The sequence below is a fragment of the Drosophila simulans genome, chromosome 3L, assembly GCF_016746395.2.
Source record: "Drosophila simulans strain w501 chromosome 3L, Prin_Dsim_3.1, whole genome shotgun sequence".
Classification (NCBI taxonomy): Eukaryota; Metazoa; Arthropoda; class Insecta; order Diptera; family Drosophilidae; genus Drosophila; species Drosophila simulans.
This window is the reverse complement of record NC_052522.2, coordinates 23,048,552-23,073,107: the sequence shown is the minus strand read 5'-3', so window position 1 is coordinate 23,073,107 and position 24,556 is coordinate 23,048,552. Positions and strand designations below refer to the sequence as shown.

The 24,556-nt window shown below is 48.7% G+C and overlaps 3 protein-coding genes across 3 annotated transcripts; all 3 read left to right on the top strand.

Moving 5' to 3' along the window:
• Positions 1-99: 99 nt before the first annotated feature.
• Positions 100-2,797, top strand: LOC123327202. Its single transcript, XM_044922912.1, has 2 exons — positions 100-503; positions 2,769-2,797. Exons 1-2 carry the CDS (start codon positions 107-109, stop codon positions 2,795-2,797), a joined length of 426 nt encoding a protein of 141 aa, XP_044778847.1. The 5' UTR covers positions 100-106.
• A 249-nt stretch (positions 2,798-3,046) lies between these two features.
• Positions 3,047-4,323, top strand: LOC123327191. The gene is made up of 2 exons (XM_044922879.1): positions 3,047-3,315; positions 3,480-4,323. The coding sequence occupies exons 1-2, from the start codon at positions 3,116-3,118 to the stop codon at positions 4,306-4,308; spliced, it is 1,029 nt and encodes a 342-aa protein (XP_044778814.1). The 5' UTR covers positions 3,047-3,115; the 3' UTR covers positions 4,309-4,323.
• Positions 4,324-5,538: 1,215 nt separating this feature from the next.
• LOC120284750 lies at positions 5,539-6,531 on the top strand. Its single transcript, XM_039293375.2, has 2 exons — positions 5,539-5,647; positions 5,782-6,531. The coding sequence occupies exon 2, from the start codon at positions 5,827-5,829 to the stop codon at positions 6,490-6,492; it is 666 nt and encodes a 221-aa protein (XP_039149309.1). The 5' UTR covers positions 5,539-5,647; positions 5,782-5,826; the 3' UTR covers positions 6,493-6,531.
• The last annotated feature ends 18,025 nt before the right edge of the window (positions 6,532-24,556 follow it).

Sequence of the window (24,556 nt, the reverse complement as noted above, 5' to 3'; positions counted from 1 at the left end):
GCCCAAGAGTCCAAGAATCCCAAGCATTTCGGTGAGAACGCCTGCGCAGATTTCCGACGACTGTGCTACTCCATCCAAAGCCACAGTACAGCACATAGCTAAAAATATGGCTGCTTCAGATCTAGCGCTAGCCAAATTCATTTCGGTTTCTGACCGCTTAAGCGAATTTGAGGCTCAGATCAACACTCCGGAATCCGCAGCTCCAACTGTCACGATGCTTGGCGTCCGTCGCGACCAAGTCCGAACCCTATGGGACAAGGTTGAAAAGGAATACGATCTCTGCCCAGAGTGCCTTGTGTCAGCAGGCGAAGCGGCAGCAAGCAACATGCCTATTCTCAGGGCTAAATACAATTATTGCTATTCAGTCTATGAAAGGTGTGTTGCCCAGCTCGTTGATAAAATCGAGCAGGGCACTTCTCAGTCCATCCCAACCGCGAACGCTGCGCCCCAGGCCTACATTTCCTCTGGCTGTCGGTTGCCTCCATGCGATACAGAAGTTTTCACAGGCGACTATCTTCGCTGGCCGACTTTCCGGGATCTTTTCACAGCCATTTATATCAATAATCCACGGCTGACTCCGGTTGAAAAGTTATTCCATTTAAATGCCAAAACAAGTGGCGACGCGCATGCCATAGTTTCGATTTCGCCTCTCACCAACGAGGGTTTCCGCTCTGCGTGGGAAAACCTGATAGAGCGTTTCGAAAATAAACGATTGTTGGTAAACAGTCAATTGAAAATACTGTTTAATGTGCAGTCGATACCACAGGAATCTGGGGCGGCCTTGAAGGTACTGCAAAGTACTGTTCAAGGTTGCTTGACTTCCTTAGAACTGTCAGGCATCAACACTGAGAACTGGGACTGCCTGCTGGTATATCTGTGCTCATCCAAGCTCCCGAAGATAACTCTCTCCTTATGGGAGCAGTCGCTACATAAGAAAGCCGACATCCCGACATGGGGAGAGCTGAACACCTTCCTCACAGAACGTCATCGAACCCTAGAAGCAATCGATGATGTGAGACCGTCCGTACCGAGTCAGTCGCATTCCAAAGCGATAAACTCAAGTGGGCCCTCTAGAAAATTAAATTCCTACGAGGCGAAAGTGGCTCCAAAATTGAAAAGTTGCGACTTGTGCAACAAGGAGAACCATCCTGTCCGTGTATGTCCGCGGTTTCTCCAAATGTCGGTTGACGACCGGTCAGCCTACATTAAACGGAAGCAGTTATGCTTAAACTGCTGCGCAACGGGACATCAGCTTCGTGAGTGCAAAAGCACTCACAATTGTTTTACTTGCCATGGCCGGCATCACACGTTGTTGCACCGAAACAACCTCTGTTCCAGCAATTCAAGCCCTTCAAATCCTGCAAGGCCAATTTCCGCTAATCAGGCCAATTTCGTTCCAAATGAGCAAGCCGGTGTTCAAAATTATTTCGCCACGGGCTCAAGAGCTATCCTTCTTGGCACTGCCATAATCAATATCTCCCATCTTGGCACTAACTTTAAGGCACGCGCCCTGATCGACTCCGGATCAGAAGCGACATTCATAACCGAGCGACTGTTCAATCTAATTAGATTGCCATTCCAGGTGGTTCAAGCCCAAGTCTCGGGCTTAAACCAAACAGTAGCTGCTCAGTCCAAGAAGCTCTGCAGTTTCACCATCCGATCTCCGACTAGGCCCGCGTTGCAGTTGGAGACGACGGCCTATGTCCTCCCTCAACTAGCCGGAAATCTGCCTTCCTACCCAATTCCGCAAAATTTCCTTCGGGATCTTCCCGATTTTCCACTGGCGGATCCAAAATTCTATGAGAGCGCACAAATAGATGTATTTATCGGAGCAGACATCCTGCCTTCGGTGCTTCTGAGTGGAGCAAAAACCAACATCTGCGGCTCTCTCTTGGGGCAAGAGACCATTTTCGGCTGGGTACTAACTGGGCCAGTCTCAGCCTCAGCCCAAAGCAGATTTTCCTCTTTTTCGACACAGATCTCCCACGCGTACGATAATTCACTGGACAAACTCCTCACAAAATTTTGGGAGGTGGAGGATATACCAACAAAGTTGGTAAAAGAATCCGATTCCATGTGCGAGAAGAATTTCCTTCAAACGACCACGAGAAACGAGTGCGGCAAATATGTCGTTACTCTGCCTTTTCGCGACCCAGAACATATCGGTTCCGGGCTAGGGCATTCTAGGTCTTTCGCGTTGGCTCAGTTCTTAAGAAATGAGCAGCGTCTAAAAAGAGATGAGGCCTTGAAAGCGAGATACGATTCGGTGATCCAGGAATATCTCGACTTAAAGCACATGCGACAAGTTCTTCCTACGCATGATTGCAACGCCTATTATATGCCACATCACGCCGTCTTAAAACCGGAGAGCGTAACTACTAAACTCCGTGTAGTATTCAATGCCTCCAGCCCATCATCGAATGGTACCAGTTTAAATGATATCCTTCATGCTGGCCCTGTCTTACAGTCCGACTTGACCATTCAAATTCTGAAGTGGCGCTATTTCCGATACGTGTTCAACGCCGATATCGAGAAAATGTATCGGCAGATCTGGGTAGATCCGAGACACACTCCATTCCAGCGAATACTTTTCCGTAACAATAGAGGGGAAATCAGAGATTTCGAACTGAAAACAGTAACCTTTGGAGTCAATTGCGCGCCTTTCCTGGCGATCCGAGTACTGCAGCAGCTAGCAGCTGACGTAGAACTCAGCCATCCAAAAGCTAGCAATGTCATTCGAAACTTCATGTATGTGGATGATATTTTAGCCGGAGCGGACTCCACGGAAGAAGCTTAGCTCATGGTGCAAGAGCTCCGAGACGCTCTGAATTCTGCCGGATTTCCATTGAGGAAATGGACCTCCAACCAAAAGGAAGTTTTAGCGGCCATTCAGAGCAACCATCTTTTAAATACTGATTTTCTCGAGATCGATGCAGAAAGTACTGCCAAAACCCTCGGTATTCGCTGGAAAGCAACCTCCGACGAATTCTTCTTCGTCCCGCCAGAGTTGGCTATCGAAACGTCCTTTACAAAACGCCAAGTCCTGTCCCAAATTGCCAAATTGTTCGACCCTGCCGGCTGGTTAGCGCCGTTTATCGTTCGAGCCAAAATTTTCATGCAGGAGATTTGGCTGCAGGAACTTGGGTGGGACGAAAACATTCCAAATGAGCTTTGTCAGCGATGGCTGAATTTTCTTCAAAGTTATTCAGTGTTAGAGCAGATACGCATTCCACGCTGGCTATCGTTTCGTCCAGATTTCAAGGTCGAGCATCATGGCTTTTGCGATGCGTCGCAAAAGGCTTACGGGGCGGCCATATATGTGTCAGGTTGACTTCATGTTTATTCTTTTCTTTTATTAATGTATTACAATAGTTTATGTCTTCAGTATACATCTCATTCATTGTTCACGCCGCGATCACACGTCCGCACTCCCTGGCATCTCGCAGCAACTCCCCCTCTCTCCTGCTCTTTCTCTTGACATATGTCCGCGTAGAAGTGGGCAGCACCATTATGGTGCAACTCCTAACCGCGAAAACACGGGTAGCACCAGTCAAAACGGTTTCGTTCCCAAGACTGGAGCTGTGCGGAGCGTTATTGCTTTCCGAAATGGCTGCAGCCATCATTCCGCAGATGCCTACGATTAACTCCGAACTTTACTGTTGGACGGACTCCACGATCGTGCTTGCATGGTTAAGCAAGCCAGCGTGCCAGTGGACCACATTTGTAGCCAATAGGGTGACGAAGATTGCCCAGGCCACAAAAACAGAGAATTGGTCTCATGTTCAATCTGAGCATAATCCAGCAGACCTGGCAAGTAGAGGAGTTTCCCTCCAAGATCTAGCCGATAGCCAGTTATGGTGGCACGGACCGACTTGGTTGCAAAATCCACGCAACCAATGGCCAACTCAGGTCGACAACGCTCCGGTGACCGACCTGGAGAAGCGTGCTCTAAAAGTCCATCTCGCAAAAGCTCCTTCTGAAGAGTTGTTGGCACGTTTCTCCAAGCTAGAGAAAGCTCTACGAGTCCTTGCTTATGTTCATCGCTTCATTCAGCGGTGCAGGAAGCAGACATCTCCATCTGATGTGCATCTACTGGCCACTGAAATCGCCGCCGCCGAGCGGTTCCTAATTTCGAACACTCAGCGCAGAGAATTCCCTGTGGAATATCACTGCCTAAGTGAAAAGCGTCCAGTGCCAAGTGCAAGTGCCATCCTAAGCATGAACCCGTTTCTAGATCCGCAAGGACTGATCAGGGCGTGCGGCCGTGTGGCGGCTTCCGAAAGCCTTCATCCAGCCGGCATCCAGTGATTCTTCCGTATAACTGCCTGCTTTCTCGCCTCCTCATCGAATAACTCTCCATGGTGGTAACCAGTTAATGGTGCGCCTCATCCGGTCGAAATACTGGATTCCGAGAATTAAGAACCTGATGAAGGCAGTAGTAAATTCGTGCAAAGTATGTGTGATCCACAAAAAGCGGTTGCAAAGCCAACTGATGGGTGTCCTGCCCAAAGAAAGAGCATCATTCTCCCGACCATTCAGGTATACTGGCATGGATTACGCCGGTCCGTTCGATATAAAGAACTATACGGGAAGAGCATGTCTTATTACAAAGGGGTATGTGTTAGTTTTTGTTTGATTCTCCACCCAGGCCATTCATTTAGAGCCTACATCTGACTTAACGACCGAGAAGTTTCTTGCCGCTTTCTCTCGTTTTGTATCCAGAAGAGGGTGTCCACGTCAAGTCCAGTCAGACAATGGCAAAACCTTTGTTGGCGCTGCCACCCTGCTTTCCCGCGATTTCCTTCAAGCCGTAAAAGAGTCGGTGACGAATGCCTATATTCATCAAGAGATGCAATGGCAATTTATTCCTCCGGGAGCACCCCATATGGGAGGCCTTTGGGAAGCAGGCGTAAAAAGCTTCAAGACGCTATTTTACAAATGCACGGCCACACGAAAATACACGTTCGAAGAGCTCTCCACGCTCTTGGCAAAAATAGAAGCGTGCCTTAACTCCAGGCCGCTCTCTCCTATGTCTGAAGATCCGACAGACTTGCTGGCTCTGACGCCAGGGCATTTCCTTGTCGGGGGACCCCTTATGTCCACGGTGGAACCCGAAGTAAAGGGGGAAACGAAATCCCTTCTTAATCGGTGGCAGCATTTGAAGGCTTTCCATCAGCAGTTCCGTGTGCGATGGAAAGAAGAGTACCTCAAAGAACTCCACAAGCGTTCTAAATGGCAGGCCCCGTCCAAAAATCTACGCATCGATGACATGGTCGTCATCAAGGACGACAACTTGCCCTCTAATGAGTGGCGGCTCGGCAGAATTGAGTCTGTTTTCCCAGGAGCTGACGGCAACGTCCGTGTAGTAAACATCCGTACTGCACGTGGAGTTATTAAACGTCCAGTGGCAAAAGTGGTGCTTTTGCCGACGGAGTCTTCCGAATCTCCACAATAATAGGCGCTCCTCTCGTCCTTAGTTGTAGTTCACTAGCACTAATCATCCATTATTTTTCATTTCGTTTTCGATCTCCTCGACATTCGACTACGCGCAGCATGGCCCCTCGTCAACAAAACGCACGCAGTGCTCGTGCCGTGGAGAGCAGACGTACCCGAGGTATTCAATCCTACCGATGCCGAGTCTGCCGCGGTATCCATCCTCTTCGGAAGTGCGCGAGGTTCCTAAAGCTCAGCGCTGAAAAGCGTTTGCGAGCAGTCCTCATTAACAAATACTGCGCCAATTGCCTCGCTCACGAGCATTCCACGGGAGACTGCCGAAGCGGTGATCGTTGCAAGAAGTGCGACCGATCCCACCACACGCTGCTCCACATGCACGAGCAGGTTAGCTCGTTGTCGCGGTCGCGAGCGCGCTCACGTCTCCAACCGGTGCCAACCCGGCAAGCAGCTTCGGCCTCGTCCCAACGTTCCCGCCGGCACAATCCGCCAACTCAGCGTAGGAGTTCACCGCCACGACGACCGGAATCGACGACGCCAGGCCCATCGCTCTCGTCGCTGCTGCAACGCCACAGCGTGAACATCCTTCCCACAGCGCTGGTCAAGTTGGAGACCGGGACGAAGACCTTCGAGACCGCAGCACTTATCGATCCGTGCAGCCCCATGAGCTGCATCGACGCTTCGTTGGCGTCAGCCTTTAAGCTTTCGATGACCAATGTTGGCGACGAGAAGGTCTGCACGACGACGATTCGCTCCAGGATCGACGCGAACACGAAGCTCGAGGTCGTGCTCAAGATCGAGCCCAGGGTGCGGATCCGTACACCTGTCCGGGCATTGAGCGACACCGTAGTGTCCAAGTACAGGGACATCATGCTGGCGGATGACGGGTTCCATCGGCCTGCTACCGTATCCATGGTCTTAGGAGCAGACATTTATCCTAAGGTTATCCAATCCGGATTCCTGACCTTCGACGAGGGAATGCCGGTCGCTCAAAAGACCGTGTTTGGGTGGATCGTGTCCGGTGCCTGCAGCTTGCCGTAGGATGGCTATGTTGCAACCCCGCAAGGGGGGCGGAATGTTCGAGTTACGGGGTTTGGACTGTCACCCGCTCTCCGCTCCCTCTTACGTTCTCCACTCCCTTTTACGCTCTCCCGCTCTTCACCACAGAGTCTCCGAGGAGTCTCCGCTGCGCTTGGGAGAACCCAACGCATTAGAATAAGCTTCAGTGTGAAATAACTACCACGATCAATAAACGTACGCAGGGTCGCGCCCGCGCATTTACAAAGTCAAGTGTTCGCTTTTCTCCGAGTGTTCGATTTTCAGCAAACTAGGAAATTTCCAGGACCAGCAACCCCATCACCCTAACATTCATAACTTCAATAATCGATTTAAAGATAATAATTTTATCAATAATTTTATTTAAAGAATAAAAGAAACAGAGAATGCTATAGTCGAGTTCCCCGATTATCAGATACCCGTTACTTAGGTAGTGGGAACGCCAACTCGAAATTTCATAATTTTTTTTTGGAATTTCTATAGATATTGGGGAATATAATAAAAAATATTTAAAATTGATAAAAAGTGTGTGCGTGACTGTTTATGGGCGCTTTGTTGATGAAGGGAAGGGCGTGGCCACAGTTTTTTTGGTCTACCAATAAAAATTCGAAATTTACAAGCATAATAAAACTATTAAAAACTATATTTAAAAATGGTTCAAAGATGTGGGCGTGGCAGTTTTGAGCGGTTTTACGGCGTTAGAGTGGGCGTGGCAACATGCGTCGACTAACCTGTATGTTTATTCAAAACTTTCTAGCTTTTATAGTTCCTTAAATCTAGACGTTCATACGCGCAGACGGACATGGCTAGATCGACTCGGCTATTGATCCTGATCAAGAATATATATACCTTATATGGTCGGAAACTAGTATACCCTTTTACTCAACGAGTAACGGATATAATAATTTAACTATTTAAATTATTTAAATTCGGTTACCATGAAAAAAAAATTGTTCCATTAAAGGAAAAACTCTATCTCGCCCTCGGACTGTGTTCAGACCGCGCGACTTGCGCCCGTACTCCTCGCGCACGTATGGCTCCTCGCGTGTTGTGACTGACTGCCTCGAGCTGCCGTCAAGTCGGCCAAGACGTTGGCATTAAAAAATATCTCTAATGCATCATTAACACTCGAAGAGCTCCTGACGGTGTTCCTTGATGTCAAAGCCATTATCAACTCAAAATCGATAGCACCAGCATCTGACGATCCGAACGATATAAATTCAACAACTCCAGTCCATTTACTAATTGGAACTGAGTTAACCTCAACGCCAGAGTCGTTGCTCTAAAATTCTTCCGAACCTCCAGGAAAGGATGTGCGGTATCTGGAATGATGGCAGAGAGTGACTTATCTTAAGAAACGGTTTTGGTCACTTTTGCATAGGGATTGCGTTCACAATCTTTAAAATCGCGACAAGTGGCTCAAACAATTAGTCATCGTTCATAAGGAATACCTGCCATCACAACATTGGCCCTTAGCAAAAATTGTATCCGTGACTCTTGGAAACAATGCTAGGCTGAAGTAAAGACGACAAAAGGAATTTACAAATGACCAGTTCATGAGCTTGCCCCTCTTCCTCAATAGTTGTTTTAAAGACGGATCTTTTAACGCGAGGAAATTGTTGGAGAAGTCAGAGGTCAATCTATTTTGTATTTTGTCTTGCATTTGATTTACAAGACAAAATTGTTTAATCTCTATATACAGTCCACTTTGTGCCCGCACCGTTACCGTTCGACCTCTTCGCCCTTGTACACCGGAGTCCAAGGTCCACCGCGGTACCGTTAACTCACGGTCTTTCCGCTTTGCCCTTCATCGCGGCTGTTGCTAGGCCGCTCCCCTACACGAGATTTGTGGGGAGTTTTAAGACTCCTCACATCTCCCCCTTCCTTCGGAAATTTTTAAAAACTGTTGGTCACGGCGGTCCTCCGCCCCGGTGTCCCTTCGTATAGGCCGCTTCCCTGTTCCTTCCATCCGGTGTCGCTGTCGATTCTGCTTCATCTTTTCGACATTCAAATTCTCCCGCCTTCCACTCACCGATCATCCATGTTTCCGCCTGGCCACATCGCCGAACTCTTGTTAGCGATATCAACGCGTCGTTGCCACTGTCGATATTCCGGCGTTGCCATTTCGTGCCGATCGCTACCTCCAGTGTGCCCGCACCCATTTTTTTGACTGTTACTGTGCCTGTGTTGTTTACAAAAAACCCAGACATACGGTTTTCTATTGCCGTCTGGCGTTCTTTATGCGGCGACTGTTGCCCTTACCTCCCCGCCCCTCCGTACCTTAAGGCGGCAGTAGCGCTGCCCGCCAAGCTCGAATAGCTTGGCCCAGTGCACTCGTCGCTTCCGGGCTCCTTGTCGGGCCGCTTCCTCGGCCACCTGGAGCGGCCAGTCTTCCGTTGGCACCTCCCTCCACTTCTGCCCGTCCAGCGACTACTGCCTGCAGAGGCATGGGAGGGGCGGCGGTTGCCGCGCTTCTGGGCACGACGTCTGCCTCGGCAGCTTTGGTGGTGGCGCCGCCTCACCTGGTGCAGGCCAGCTCCACTCCTTCTTCTCCGGGTTTGCTTCTCCCGGGCTCTCCTCTCTCGGGACCTCCTTCTCCGGCCTCTTACCCTCTGCTCGGGCGCGTAATCGCGGATCGCGTGACTCCTGGTCCGGCGTTCTCCAGCCGATCGCTTCCGCCTCTTCCCAAACCCGGGCTTCCGGCGCGTCCTCGGTCTCCACCGACGCGGGCCACGTCCACGTCACCGATTGTTGGTGCCACAGCCGGCCGCCCACCTCGATCGTGCGGACCACCTGGCCGACGTGTGACTGCGAAATTTCCCACGACTGTTGCCTGTCATACCGCGGCCATTCCCCCTGCTGGGGTGGTGTTGTCGGCGTGCGCGGTTGCGGCGGTGGTGTTGACGACGTGCGCGGCGGCCGTGGTGGTGTCGGCAGCGGCGCCGGTGTCGGCCGCGGCGGTGTCAGCAGCGGCGCCTGCGCTGGTATCATCCGTGGTGGTGACTGCGCTGCCGTCATCCGTGGTGGTGTCGGCGGCGGTGACCGCGTCGCCGTCATCCGTGGTGGTGTCGGTGGCGGTGACTGCGTCGGCGGCTGCCGTGGCGGCGGCGTCAACGGCAACGGCGGTCGAGTCGGCGGCGGCGTCAACGGCAAGAGCGGCTGCGGTGTCGGCGGTAGCTGTCTTGCCAGCGGCTGCGTGAGCTCCGGCTGACCGTGGCTGGTGCCCACAGTGCTTCCTCCTCCTCTTGCAGCCGGGCCAAACGCTCCTGCCATGCGGCCTCGGCGTCGGCGACCTTTCGCGCGTCCACCATCTGCTGGAAACGCCACGGGGTGACGACTCGTGCCTCCATAAATCGTCTCATATCCACCGGATCCTCGGGCGGCGGCGCGACCCCGAGGCTTATCCGTCCCTGGCCCTGCGTAGCCCGCCGAACGCTCCGATAAGCCATCCGCGCCCTGGCCTTTCGCGCAGTCTCGTCTTCGTCCGATGACACCTCCGGCGTGACCATCTCGCCTCCGTCATCGTCTTCCTCACTCTCCGAGGAGAGGGTGATGACCTCGGCCACGCCCTCCGTCTCCGCCATTGGCTGGTCGTCCTCGAGCTCGATGTCCGGAATTTCCTCCGGGTCCTCTACACTTCCCAGGGATGGAGATCGCGACACCAGGGGTGACGCCAGGAGCTGGAGGTAGGAATCGGAATCCCTACTCCATATCGCCCCGGGCTGTTCCCCGGCGCCGTTTTCTCGTACTTCCCGGACGTGAAACACGTGTGCTGCCATGGTGATCTCAAATTGAAAAGACCAGCTCGAGCCGCGCTCTCCGCGACGAAACCTTGGTTTCGCTTCTGCTCCTTGTGCCCTTATTCTGTGGGCCTGTACCGGTAACGGATCTTTTCCCGTCCGTATACTCGCCTCCCACGGAATCCGCAGCTGTGTGTGTGTGTTAACCGTTCAAAAGACCAGCTCGAGCCGCGCTCTCCGCGACGAAACCTCGGTTTCGCTTCTGCTCCTTGTGCCGTTATTCCGTGGGCCTGTACCGGGTACGGATCTTTTCCCGTCCGTATACTCGCCCCCCCACGGAATCCGCAGCTGTGTGTGTGTTAACCGTTAACTGTTCTTGGCTGCGTACCCTCCCTGTCCCGCTCTCGCGCTCTAACGGGCCTGTGTGTGTGTGTGTGTGTGTTGCTGACTTCTGCTTTGTATCGACACCTTGTATCGTCTTCCCCCTTTCCTCCCCAACGATTTGATTTGTGTTTTTTTTTTTTTTTTTTATTCCTCGAAGTCTCCTGGCCCGTCAGCGCCCGCGCTTCCCGGCTTCAGATCGCTGATGTGAGCAGTCTTTTCTTTTTTGCTCGTTTTGTGTTCTAGGACGCATATAACTGGTGACGTGAATTTCTTTATCGTGTACGGCCCGTCAAATTTTGGGGCCAATTTTGCCGCGAAACCTTCGGCTGCCTTTGACAGGTGGTGCTCTTTGGCCCATACTGTGTCCCGCACCTTGGGTTTCCACGGCCGTCTTCTGAGATTATAGTGACGTGCCTGATCCTGTGCCGCCTTCTACATATTTCTCCGCACCAGTTCGAAAATTTCCTTCAATTTTTCTGTATTTTTCGCAGGTGTCTGGATGCACTTTCCGGTCCCGGTCGTTTTTTCGTCAAACAACGCGTTGGGCAGCCTCGGCTCCCTTCCCTGCGTTATGAACGCCGGCGAGTATCCTGTGGTCTCCGCCACACTTGTGTTGACCGCCAGCTGCAGCTCCGGCCAGTGCTCGTCCCATGTCCTCTGATCGGCACCTGTGAATTGTGCGATCATTGTTTTGATGGTCCTGTTGGCCCTTTCCGTAGGGTTCTCTTGCGGAGTATATGGAGCCGTGAGCTGGTGTCGTACCCCCAGCTCCTCCAGAAACTTCCTGAACGCCCTACTTGTGAACTGCACGCCGTTGTCTGTGATCCTCATTTTGGGGACTCCGTATCTGGCCACAATCCGCTCTCGGACGGCCTTTCGCAGCGTCTCAGTGGTCGCCCTTCTCACAGGGACGATCCCGGTCCACTTTGAAAATTTGTCCACCAGGACCAGCAGCATTGAATTCCCGTGCTTCGATCGTGGCAACGGGCCCACGAAGTCCGCGCACACGGTTACCCATGGTTCTTCCGGCACCTGTGTTAACATCTTCCCGGCCGCCTGTAGCTGGCTGGACTTGTACTTCATGCAGCTCTCGCAGTTTCGCACATACTTCCTTACGTCCCGATGCATTCCCGGCCAATGATACCGGGCTGCAATCCTGGCAATCGTCTTGCGGCTTCCCAAGTGTCCCACAGTTGGCATGTCGTGGTTTTCGGTTATGACACGCTGTCTCTGCCCGACCGGTACACACATCTTCCATGATGCCACCTCCTCGTTGCCCGCCCGATGCGGTATGTGCCGATACAGCTTGCCATCTTCCTCCAGATAGTCCGGAAATTTTTCTGGCGGCTGTTTCACATTTCTTCGCATCTCCTCCAACCACCTACATTAGTGCTGCTCTCTCGGTTGTCCGTCGTCCTCCACGCTCACTCTTCGGCTCGTCTCCTGCAGTGGTTGTCTTGAAAGCGCGTCGGCGACGATGTTCAGCTGGCCCTTCCTGTACGAGATTTCGAAATCGTACTGTTGCAGCTCCAACGCCCACCTCGCTATCCTGCCGGACGGACTCTCGATGTTATTCAGCCATTTCAGAGCCATATGGTCCGTGATGACCTTGAAGTGGTAACCCTCCAGGTACGATCTCAACTTCCTGACAGCCCATACTATTGCTAAACATTCCTTTTCCGTTGAAGAGTAGTTCCTCTCCGCTGCGTTCAGCGTTCTACTGGAATAGGAGATTACTCGCTCGCCTCGCTCGGAATGCTGTGTAGGGATTGCACCTAGCCCATAGTCGCTGGCATCCGTCTGTAACACAAACGTCTTCGTGAAGTCGGGGCACGCCAGAATCGGATCGGCGACCAGTCTGGCCTTGACGGCCTCGAATGCGGCTTGGTGGGCGTCTTCCCATTTCCATTTTGCATGCTTCTTTAGGAGCGCATTCAAAGGCTGTACCAGCGTCGCAAAATCGGGCATAAAGCGTCTGTACCACGATGCGACTCCCAAGTATTGCCTCAGCTCCTTCACGTTTCCTGGCGGCTTCAGTTGCGCTATTGCCGCTACCTTCTCAGGATCCGTTCCAATACCTTGATTCGTCACGCGCTGACCCAAGTATTGTAGCTCCTTCCTAAAGAATTTGCACTTAGCCGCATTCACTTTCAGGTTCGCCGCCCGTGGCCTCTTGAACACCTCCTTCAAGTTGCGCATATGTTCCTGCAGCGTCCGTCCGATCACTATGATGTCGTCCTGATATGCGAACGCGTGCGGCATCATTTCGGGCCCTATTACTTGGTCCAATGCCCGTTGTAACGTTGCCGACGCTGAGTGCAGTCCGAATGGCATCACTTTCCATTGGAACAGGCCCTTTCCCGGCACCGTAAACGCCGTATACTGCCGGCTCCTTTCTTCCAACAGAATTTGCCAGTATCCATCCTTTAGGTCTAGACTGCTTATGTACTTCGCCTCCTTTAGCTGGTCCAGGATGTAATTTATCATCGGCATCGGGTACGCATCCTTTACGGACCTTGCGTTTATCTGCCGGAAATCCACGCACAGTCTCCACTGCCCTGTTTTCTTCCTCACCATCACTATCGGTGAGCTGTACGGGCTTCTAGACGGCTCGATACATCCTTTTTCCAGCAGCTCGTCGACCTTGGCGTTGATCTCCACTTGCATCTTGGGGTTTTTTGGGTAGTACCGCTGCTTGACCGGTTGATCGTCCTTTATCGTTATCCGGTGCTCTGCCACAGTTGACGTCCCTTGAACATTTTCTAAACTAGTCAACTCCCTTGAACGTTTTCTAAACTAGTCAACTCCGACCTCAAGAATTCGTCCACGTCCTCCTCTGAGAAGTCTACCCTCTCCACGACTGCCACTGAGAGCTTTTCCTTTGGCCTGCTTTGTCCCGTTGAGCACACTGGTATTGTTACGGTCAGTCCGGCGCACTCCCGTGCTCCCACTCTTGTTAGGAAATCCCAACCCAATACCAGTGAGTCGATTATGTTGTGTAGGATCAGCAGTTGCATCCGAACGGTCCTCTCGCCGAGTCCTATGTCGACTTCGACCATTGATGTGACATCTTCGTACCGTCCATCTGCCATTCTAACTTCTCTTCTCGTGGGTAAGACTTCTCCTGCCGCCTGCAACCTGTCCGCCAGCTCCTCGCTAATAAAGCTGGCCGTGGCTCCAGTCTCCACCGTGGCCTCTATCTCTACTCCGTCTATGAGCACTGTGGCGGACAGTTGCCTTTCTTCCGCCGTCAGATTGCCCATTAATTTTGAGGGGCAGCATCTTGCGAACCCTGGTTGCCCCTCTGAGGCTGGGGTCGCATGGCGTTTCCCGATCTGTGGCAGCATTCCGAAGTGCTTGGCCCGATTCTCCCGCAGGTCCAGCAAAAGTTGATTGGCCGGTTCCTGCACTCCTGAGACCAGTGGCCCTGACCACCGCATCTGGGGCAGGCTTGTGCTGGGTTTGGCACAAAACCGCGTCGCACTGGGTCTGGTTCTCTTCTGCTTTCGATGTTCCTCGACGGGCCTGCGGTGTCATCCTGGCACCTTCTGCACACTGCGTTCTGATCTTCCCTCGGGAAATCTCGCTGGTGGCGGGCTCTATTATTCCGCTCTAAATCGAACCGTTCCCTTTGGGTGTCCAGCTCTTCGAACTCGACGGCCAGAGCCATCAGGGCATCCAGATGTCGGCACTCATACTGGCGTATGAACATGCGTAAGGCTGGGGTGCTGTTTTCCCTTATTCTTGCCAGCGTCTCCTTCTGCGACATTCCTAAGGGCCGCATCAGGGTCTGCATGTCCACCATGTAGTCCTTAAAGTTTTTGCCGTGTCGCTGCTTCCTCTGCCTGACCTGGTCCGCCAGCTTTGTCATGAACCCTCTAGGCAGGAAAAATTCCTGGAAGCTTTGTATGAACTCGACCCATGTCTCCCAGAACTTGTTGTTGGCAATAAACCACTTCAGGCCTCTGCCCGTTAGTAGTTCCGGCATCGCTCTTGGGATCCGGTTGATGTCGAGTCCATATGTCATTGCTGACCATTCCTCCTGTTCCAGGAACTCCAGCGGCTTCTCGTTCCCGTCGAAACGGAAACTCCACTCTCGCACCTGTTTCGCCACCTTTGCGTAGTCCTGCGGTGCTGCCCTTGCTGTCTCCCGCCTGTCACGGCTGGCTTCCCGCCGCTCCCTTCTTTCGCGTCTGCTGTCTCGGCGTTCCTGTCCGACCTCCTGCCTTTCAGATCTGCTTCCGCTGGCCTCCGCCATGCTAGCGAAGTCGAGGCTCCTCACCAGGCCTTCTACGCCTGTGACTTTCACCTCTACGGCTGGTCTCCTTCCATACTCCTTTTCCAGTGCTTCTATGATTGCGACCGATTCGGGCCAACGTCTGGACAACGTCTTCCGCATTTCCTCGACCAAACCTTCCAGCTTTATCCCGAGTGCTCTCGCTATGGCGGGAAAATCATCATTCTTTAAGCTGTACAGCCACGACTTCCCCATCTTGCTTTGTTTTCCTTTTGCCCGGTCAATCGCGCTTGGGCGCCAGATGTAACGAACTGATTTTCTTTATTTCGCTCGCTACTGGTTGCAGCGGCTAGCTCAGAGAGTTTGTGTGTTCGTCCCACCAAATTTATGATTTGTGTGATTGCCCGACCAAGGAAACGCAATAGGTTCTTAATATAGCCGTTTATTCCGCTGTTTCTTATATTATATTCCGGAGATCTTACTACTCCTGCGGCGCTTCTCTTGCAACGCCTTGCCTCCGTGGTACTGCTGGCTCCTTGACGTGGACGACGAGTCGGCCCGGCCGGGACTAGGATATTATGGGGCACGGTGTATCGTCCTGGGGCGAGGCTATGCTCGTCCTGGAACCACCTGTACCGACCACTGACTCCACTGTCCTTCTCGAACCCGCTGCGTCGCAGTCGTCTCCGCTAGAAGACCACCCGCCGGTCGGTCTGGGTTTAGGATGTTATGGGGTTAGGGTGTATCGTCCTGGGGCGAGGCAACGCTCGTCCTGGGACCACCTATACCGACCACTAACTCCACTGACCCTTAAGGACACGTCGGGTTCTTGCCTTAGCTTCTGAAGGTCCTTCTGCCGGCCGGAATGGATTTAGGATGTTGTGGTGCAGGGTGTATCGTCCTTGGGCGAGGCAACGCTTGTCCTGGGACCACCTTTGCTAGCCACTGACTCCAATGATCCTTACGACACGTCAGATCCTTCTCCTCCACTCCCAGGATCTCCACTTGCTTGTGGTGATTCGTCCTTCTGAGTCCTTCGGGCTTATTGCCGCCCGATGCTTGCACTGCTCCTTTTCTTCTCGTTTGACCGCCCGTTTACACTTCCGAGATCCTTCTGGTAACACTCCGACGCTCGGACTCCTTCCGCACGCGATCTCACTGTCTCATTAACTGTCCTCCATCCGTGCTCGCGCCTACCCTTTATAGGCCGCAGGGATCCCGTTATTTCCCTTTTTGCGCACGGCCCGCTCGTGTACAAGGTCCACGTATTGTGCCGTTGATTCACGGTGCGTCCTCTTTGCTCATGCACCGTTACCGTTTGACCTGTCTGCCCTTGACTCGCTGGTGTCCAAGGTCCACAGCGGTACCGTTAGTTCACGGTGCGTCCACTTTGTGCCCGCACCGTTACCGTTCGACCTCTTCGCCCTTGTACACCGGAGTCCAAGGTCCACCGCGGTACCGTTAACTCACGGTCCTTCCGCTTTGCCCTTCATCGCGGCTGTTGCTAGGCCGCTCCCCTACACGAGATTTGTGGGGAGTTTTAAGACTCCTCACAAAATTAAGAATATTAAATATACAAGAAAATAAACAACAAATTCCAAGTTTACACACTTTTGGCACTGTCAAAAAACTCTTTACACATTTTGTTCTCCTACTTTGTTTTGCTCTTAGAACGAACTCGATTTTTCCGTTATTTGTGCTTTTTGAATTCCTTCTTACAACGCTTCTATTGAACTTTTTCTACTTTGCTTGCGAAATTTTGGTGATCAAAGGTGCTTAAGGTGAATTAAAAAATTCAATAAAATGCCTGGTGTTCAAGTTACGGGGTTTGGACTGTCACCCGCTCTCCGCTCCCTCTCACGCTCTCCACTCCCTCTTACGCTCTCCCGCTCTTCACCACAGAGTCTCCGAGGAGTCTCCGCTGCGCTTGGGAGAACCCAACTCATTAGAATAAGTTTTAGTGTAAAACTAACCACGAACAATAAACATACGCCCGGTCGCGCCCGCGCTATTTCTACAAGTCTTCGAGTGTTTTTTCGAGTGTTCTATTTTCAGCAAACTAGGAATTCTCCAGGACCAGCAAACCCCAGCATCCTAGCATTTTGGTCCTTCGAGCCGGATATCCTGGATTTTTCAAGTTTGTCCTTCAGCGACCAACTTATAAGATAAGTACGAAATCTTCACTTCCTTTTAACTGCCGGTCTGCAGCAAAAGGTTCGAAAATCAAATTTCGTTCAATTTGCTGTAAGATTTATTGTCAAATCTAACGGATTTCTCCGACAAAAGGCAATTAAAGGAAATTACTTATCCATTTTCACGGGCGCCGCCATATTATCCACCGTTTTAAATTTCTAAGTCCCATTTTCCGAATATATTTAAATATTCATCCAGTCCGAACAGTGCAAAATTCCAAATGTGGAAAAGTGAAATTAATTTGTGCCAAGTTCAGTGAAAATTTCTAAAGTCCAAAGCTCTGCCAAAAGTGGCAAACATTCCGTTCTCGTTTCACTGTGTCCAACGCAACCCAAATTCTTTTCAACACATTTTTTATGCTTTAACTCCGCAGTCCGTTTAATACAATTTGCTTTGCTATACATACAAACAACAAACAAACAACACATACCCGCTGGCCATTCCAAGGAAAATATTAATTAAATATTTTCCCGCCATTTACCCATATACATTGCATGCATTACATCTCCATATACATACATATACATATACATCTCCATATACATACATATACATATACATTTCCATATACATACATATACATATACATCTTTTCCAGTTGTAAATAAAAGAATAAAATTCTCTTCGTTCTAATAAAAATTTTATATCACCGTGTTCCACATTCCAAGGGTTCCAACCGTAAATAAGGTGGACCCAATTACCATAAATCACAGGTCATTTTTACAATTCGCTGTTCACCCCGAGTCACCTGTTCGATTAGTCTAAACTACGGCGTTTCCACTTCGTAAATTTTACACCACTTAAATTATCAAGTGCAGTCTGAGGAATCTGTCTACTTTTTCAAAAGTGTGACAGGGCTCCAAAACCGCTTCCCTTCCATTTCGTATTTCTTCGATTATGCCCATCGGGGACGATAAGAAGAAATTGTAAGCTGACAAGCCCAGGTCTATTTTTTCACCACAAGGGCCCAAGAGTCCAAGAATCCCAAGCATTTCGGTGAGAACGCCTGAGTTAACATACCCCCTCTCTCGGTCTACCCAGTACTGCAACTGAGAGCCGAGCGAAAGTTCAACGAAGATCGCCAATACGAACTCTGACGAAGATATTTGGGAGAAACATACATATACATATTTGTAATAAAGAATTCATGTTCATTCTCATTTCACACCTCAAACTACTCAGTCGTTTTTTTGGAAGCTTTCCTCCCTCGGCCACCGGATTGTAACTGGCGCAGCCGGTCAACGGACAAGGGATTAACAATGCCCACTACGCTTATCGTTCTAATTCTAAAGAGGTATTGAACATGTGACGGCAGTAGTTGTGGGGATTTTATTAGTGAGTGGTGAAATAGAAAGGAATTGGATAAAGCGTATTGAAACATAATAACGTGCAAGTGCAAGTAAAACAAAGGAAACAAACGAAATCAAGTTCAAATTGCTTCACAGGCGACCGTATATGTGTACATCAAACGCTGATAAGGCACCGGGATCGCTTGTGCGGGACAATTTACAACAATTATACCAACAAGTTACTGTGTGTGATGACCGTATATGTGTACATCAATCGCTGATAAGGCACCGGGATCATCCATACACCCTAACTCATAAAAATGGTAAATTAATCAACAACAACAAAAATAATAAAAAAAAAAAAAATTAAAAGAGGAAAAATTTTTTCTGACATGTTAAACTACTGTGTATGGTTACCATTTGTGTGTCGGAGAGCGCTTGGTGTGTGCGAGAGTATTGGTTGCTCTTTGGTTACTTCATAAGAATGGTAATTTCATCACTATGGTAATATTACATCAGCCTATATTCGCACTGCGAACGGTTGTTGTGTCTATATAGTTCTGAGAACAACCGTTTGGCGCGGCGACAGAGCGACGTCGCTGCCGCTGAGTGTTGGTCGTTGTGCACAACAGAAAAGAGAATGGTAAAGAACGAGATCAGTCAAATATTAGACTACGTTGTGACCAGAACTCGCTCCGCAAAGAATAAATTTTGGGCATCGATCGCCTCCGAGACAACGGGACCTCCTACACAAGTGTTTAAAAAAAAAAATAAATAAATAAATAAATAAATAAATAAATGTAAGTTGTGTGATTAACGACCGAATATGTGCACATCAATCGCTGATAAGGCACCGGGATCGTTTTCACTTAAAAATTTACATGAACACAAATTTTATTTTTTTAACAAATACAGAACTCGCTGCGCAGGAGGTGAATTTGGACATTAGTCGCCTCCAAGGCAACGGGATCTAATTCACAGTGGGTTATAAAAATAAATGTGAGTTGTGTGATTAACGACCGAATATGTGTACAACAATCGCTGTTAAGGCACCGGTATCGTTTTCACTTATCCATTTACATGAAAAAAAAGTAATAATAATAACAATCATAATAATACTAATAAATAAAAAAAAGACAAAAAAATAAAAAAAAAAAGAAAAAATAAAAAAAAATTTTGCACAGTGATACAGTTTCCTTCGGCAAAATCAAGTAAGCATGTATGTGTTTGTGTTGCGCCGCTTGTATAACCCTAGCGACGTCGACGCATCACTGTACATTGGCTGCCGCCAAAAGCTGATGTCGCGCCAGAGTGGCGGCGCGACGCTTGAGACGCTGTGCTCGCTTGTATACTGTTGAGTTCTGTTCAATTCAGTTGAATTCTTTTTGCACAACACGCACTAAAAAAAAAAAAAAAAAAAACAAACCACTCAATTAATTCAAGAGAAATAATGCATATATGTATAGAAAAAAAAGAACAAAAAAAAAAAAAAAAAAAAAAAAAACCAACTTAACGCCTACTGTTGTCACATGTTCACTAACCTTATAAAAAAAATACACTCTATTCAATAGCTATTTAAATAATGTATTACACCTAAAGTCGAAAACACGAAAAAAAAAAAAAAAACTACTAAGGTGGATAGAAGCACAGCAGCACTACAAGCACGACATATACTAAGCACCGGGAAACAAGGATAAGAAGAAACTGCGTAACGGACACACACATACAGGTTTTCTTATATTTTGAAAAGAATACACACATATAATACACATTCAAACAGATACATATGCATAGCATCACAGAATATAATACAATATATTACAACATTAACATATGTACAAACGAAAACAAAACAAGCCTAACACCCAAAATTTTCCCTAAACGAAAAGATATTATTAATATACCTATTTTTACATATTATTACACATATCATAACCATACCCCAATATATAATTATTCACTATTATTTGCAAACAAAAAATACAGATTTCTTCCCAATACGTGTAAATGTTAGGAAAAAAAAGCCAACATTAGTAATACAGTTAGGGGCAGATTAGGGCTAGGAAGCGGATCTGGTCTATCTGAGATAAGGGAAGCGACAGGAACTAAAGAAAAAGACCAGTCGGTTCAATCCGAAGACAATAATCCCACCAACACTATGGATTCCGGTAACGACATAGGGCCAATAAGTCCTATCGTTAATTCATCAACAAACACACCCCTTAATCTACAACAATTACTAACCCTTGTACATCAACTACCAACCTACGAAGGCCCACCTGACAATCTTGATAGATTCATAGACAGAGTAGATCAGCTCCTTTTGTTAGCCTCATCAGTGGACCAAGCAACAGGCGGACAGTACTTACTTGGAACTATCCGTGACAAAATTAAAGGCAGGGCAGACGAAGCACTGAATGTCTGCGATGTACTCCTTACTTGGGATGACATCAAAATAAACCTCAAGCGACTATACGCTAGCAAGAAAACAGAAGAAATGCTTGTTAGAGAGCTACACAACCTTCCGGACGGACTCAGTATGGGAAAATTGTATTACTCAGCCGCTAAATTAAGAAGCGATTTAATGTCACTCGCTAGAGAAGCCGACCCAGTGCACACTCTCTCGCGGCCAAACGCGACCAATACGATAGATTCTGCCTAAATACATTCCTAACTGGATTAAAGGACCCACTTAGATCAGCCATTAGGAATCAAAGGCCAGAGACAATCGAGAAAGCATACGAGTACGGTCAGATTGAATTAAATTTCCATAGAAGCCTGAACAAACACCAAGATAACACCGAATTTTTCACTACACAAAGTAGATAGTAGATTTCCTAACAACTAAAGGTCAAAAGTTACACAAACAAAAAATTAGAAAAACAGTTAAGAAAACAGTGGTAGGAACATAAGAAAGACAAGCACTATTTAATTAATATATTATTATCAAACTAAGTAACATAAAAACCCACATTAACAAGAAATAACACTTATTCATTATAAAGTAGAAATAGCTCCAATTTAGACACTTTGATTACGTAAATAAAGTAGTCGATAGCCATTAGCCAGTAAACTAAACATTATCCCTAAACTGTTATTTCATAAGAAACAAATAATAATATAAGATATAAATTAAGTAAACAAAATGTAACTTTAGCATTAGATGTAACGTTTATATACACAACACTCATGTTTAACATTAAGATACCCATTTCAAAAAAAAAACTTTTAAATTCAAAATATCGTCGGAGTTCGTGGCATATACCAACAACACGCCGCCTAATCACCTTGCTCCGATCCGGCCATTTCCCATTACGGCCTTCTCTTCGGACTGGGGGGGGAGGAGTTAACATACCCCCTCTCTCGGTCTACCCAGTACTGCAACTGAGAGCCGAGCGAAAATTCAACGAAGATCGCCAATACGAACTCTGACGAAGATATTTGGGAGAAACATACATATACATATTTGTAATAAAGAATTCATGTTCATTCTTATTTCACACCTCAAACTACTCAGTCGTTTCGTCTCAGTCCATCCCAACCGCGAAAGCTGCGCCCCAGGCCTACATTTCCTCTGGCTGTCGGTTGCCTCCATGCGATACAGAAGTTTTCGCAGGCGACCACTTCGCTGGCCGACTTTCCGGGATCTTTACACCTCCATTTATATCAATAATCCACGGATGACTTCGGTTGAAAAGTTATTCCATTTAAATGCCAAAACAAGTGGCGACGCGCATGCCATAGTTTCGATTTCGGCTCTCACCAACGAGGGTTTCCGCTCTGCGTGGGAAGAGCGTTTCGAAAATAAACGATTGTTGGTAAACAGTCAATTGAAAATACTGTTTGATGTACAGTCGATACCACAGGAATCTGGGGCGGCCTTGAAGGTACTGCAAAGTACTGTTCAAGGTTGCTTGACTGCCTTAGAACTGTCAGGCATCAACACTGAGAACTGGAACTGCCTTCTGGTATATCTGTGCTCCCGTACCGAGTCAGTCGCATTCCAAAGCGATAAACTCAAGTGGGCCCTCTAGAAAATTAAATTCCTACGAGACGAAAGTGGCTCCAAAATTGAAAAGTTGCGACTTGTGCAACAAGGAGAACCATCCTGTCCGTGTATGTCCGCGGTTTCTCCAAATGTCGGTTGACGACCGGTCAGCCTACATTAAACGGAAGCAGTTATGCTTAAACTGCTGCGCAACGGGACATCAGCTTCGTGAGTGCAAAAGCACTCACAATTGTTTTACTTGCCATGGCCGGCATCACACGTTGTTGCACCGAAACAACCTCTGTTCCAGCAATTCAAGCCCTTCAAATCCTGCAAGGCCAATTTCCGCTAATCAGGCCAATTTCGTTCCAAATGAGCAAGCCGGTGTTCAAAATTATTTCGCCACGGGCTCAAGAGCTATCCTTCTTGGCACTGCCATAATCAATATCTCCCATCTTGGCACTAACTTTAAGGCACGCGCCCTGATCGACTCCGGATCAGAAGCGACATTCATAACCGAGCGACTGTTCAATCTAATTAGATTGCCATTCCAGGTGGTTCAAGCCCAAGTCTCTGGCTTAAACCAAACAGTAGCTGCTCAGTCCAAGAAGCTCTGCAGTTTCACCATCCGATCTCCGACTAGGCCCGCGTCGCAGTTGGAGACGACGGCCTATGTCCTCCCTCAACTAGCCGGAAATCTGCCTTCCTACCCAATTCCGCAAAATTTCCTTCGGGATCTTCCCGATTTTCCACTGGCGGATCCAAAATTCTATGAGAGCGCACAAATAGATGTACTTATCGGAGCCGACATCCTGCCTTCGGTGCTTCTCAGTGGAGCAAAAACCAACATATGTGGCTCTCTCTTGGGGCAAGAGACCATTTTCGGCTGGGTACTAACTGGGCCAGTGTCAGCCTCAGCCCAAAGCAGAATTTCCTCTTTTTCGACACAGATCTCCCACGCGTACGATAATTCACTGTACAAACTCCTCACAAAATTTTGGGAGGTGGAGGATATACCAACAAAGTCGGTAAAAGAATCCGATTCCATGTGCGAGAAGAATTTCCTTCAAACGACCACGAGAAACGAGTGCGGCAAATATGTCGTTACTCTGCCTTTTCGCGACCCAGAACATATCGGGTCCGGGCTAGGGCATTCTAGGTCTTTCGCATTGGCTCAGTTCTTAAGAAATGAGCAGCGTCTAAAAAGATATGAGGCCTTGAAAGCGAGATACGATTCGGTGATCGAGGAATATCTCGACTTAAAGCTCATGCGACAGGTTCTTCCTACCCATGATTGCAACGCCTATTATATGCCACATCACGCCGTCTTAAAACCGGAAAGCGTAACTACTAAACTCCGTGTAGTATTCAATGCCTCCAGCCCTTCATCGAATGGTACCAGTTTAAATGATATCCTTCATGCTGGCCCTGTCTTACAGTCCGACTTGACCATTCAAATTCTGAAGTGGCGCTATTTCCGATACGTGTTCAGCGCCGATATCGAAAAAATGTATTGGCAGATCTGGGTAGATCCGAAACACACTCCATTCCAGCGAATACTTTTCCGTAACAATAGAGGGGAAATCAGAGATTTCGAATTAAAAACAGTAACCTTTGGAGTCAATTGCGCGCCTTTCCTGGCCATCCGGGTACTGCAGCAGCTAGCAGCTGACGTAGAACTCAGCCATCCAAAAGCTAGTAATGTCATTCGAAATTTCATGTATGTGGATGATGATCTAGCCGGAGCGGACTCCACGGAAGAGCTCATGGTGCAAGAGCTCCGAAACGCTCTGAATTCCGCCGGATTTCCATTGAGGAAATGGACCTCCAACCAAAAGGAAGTTTTAGCGGCCATTCAGAGCAACCATCTTTTAAATACTGATTTTCTCGAGATCGATTTAGAAAGTACTGCCAAAACCCTCGGTATTCGCTGGAAGGCAACCTCCGACGAATTCTTCTTCGTCCCGCCAGAGTTGGCTATCGAAACGTCCTTTACAAAACCCCAAGTCCTGTCCCAAATTGCCAAATTGTTCGACCCTGCAGGCTGGTTAGCGCCGTTTATCGTTCGAGCTAAAATTTTCATGCAGGAGAGTTGGCTGCAGGAGCTTGGGTGGGACGAAAACATTCCAAATGAGCTTTTTCAGCGATGGCTTAATTTTCTCCAAAGTTATTCGTTTTTAGACCAGATACGCATTCCACGCTGGCTATCGTTTCGTCC

What these genes read in the sequence shown, in the direction of transcription:
- LOC123327191 (XM_044922879.1), top strand. Translation starts at nt 3,116, where the DNA reads ATGCAGGAGATTTGGCTGCAGGAACTTGGGTGGGACGAAAACATTCCA. An exon ending in AAGGCTTACGGGGCGGCCAT is followed by an intron (nt 3,316 to 3,479) that starts ATATGTGTCAGG and finishes CTTTCTCTTGAC; the next exon opens with ATATGTCCGCGTAGAAGTGG.
- LOC123327202 (XM_044922912.1), top strand. Translation starts at nt 107, where the DNA reads ATGGCTGCTTCAGATCTAGCGCTAGCCAAATTCATTTCGGTTTCTGAC. An exon ending in ATGCGATACAGAAGTTTTCA is followed by an intron (nt 504 to 2,768) that starts CAGGCGACTATC and finishes ATGATATTTTAG; the next exon opens with CCGGAGCGGACTCCACGGAA.
- LOC120284750 (XM_039293375.2), top strand. Translation starts at nt 5,827, where the DNA reads ATGCACGAGCAGGTTAGCTCGTTGTCGCGGTCGCGAGCGCGCTCACGT.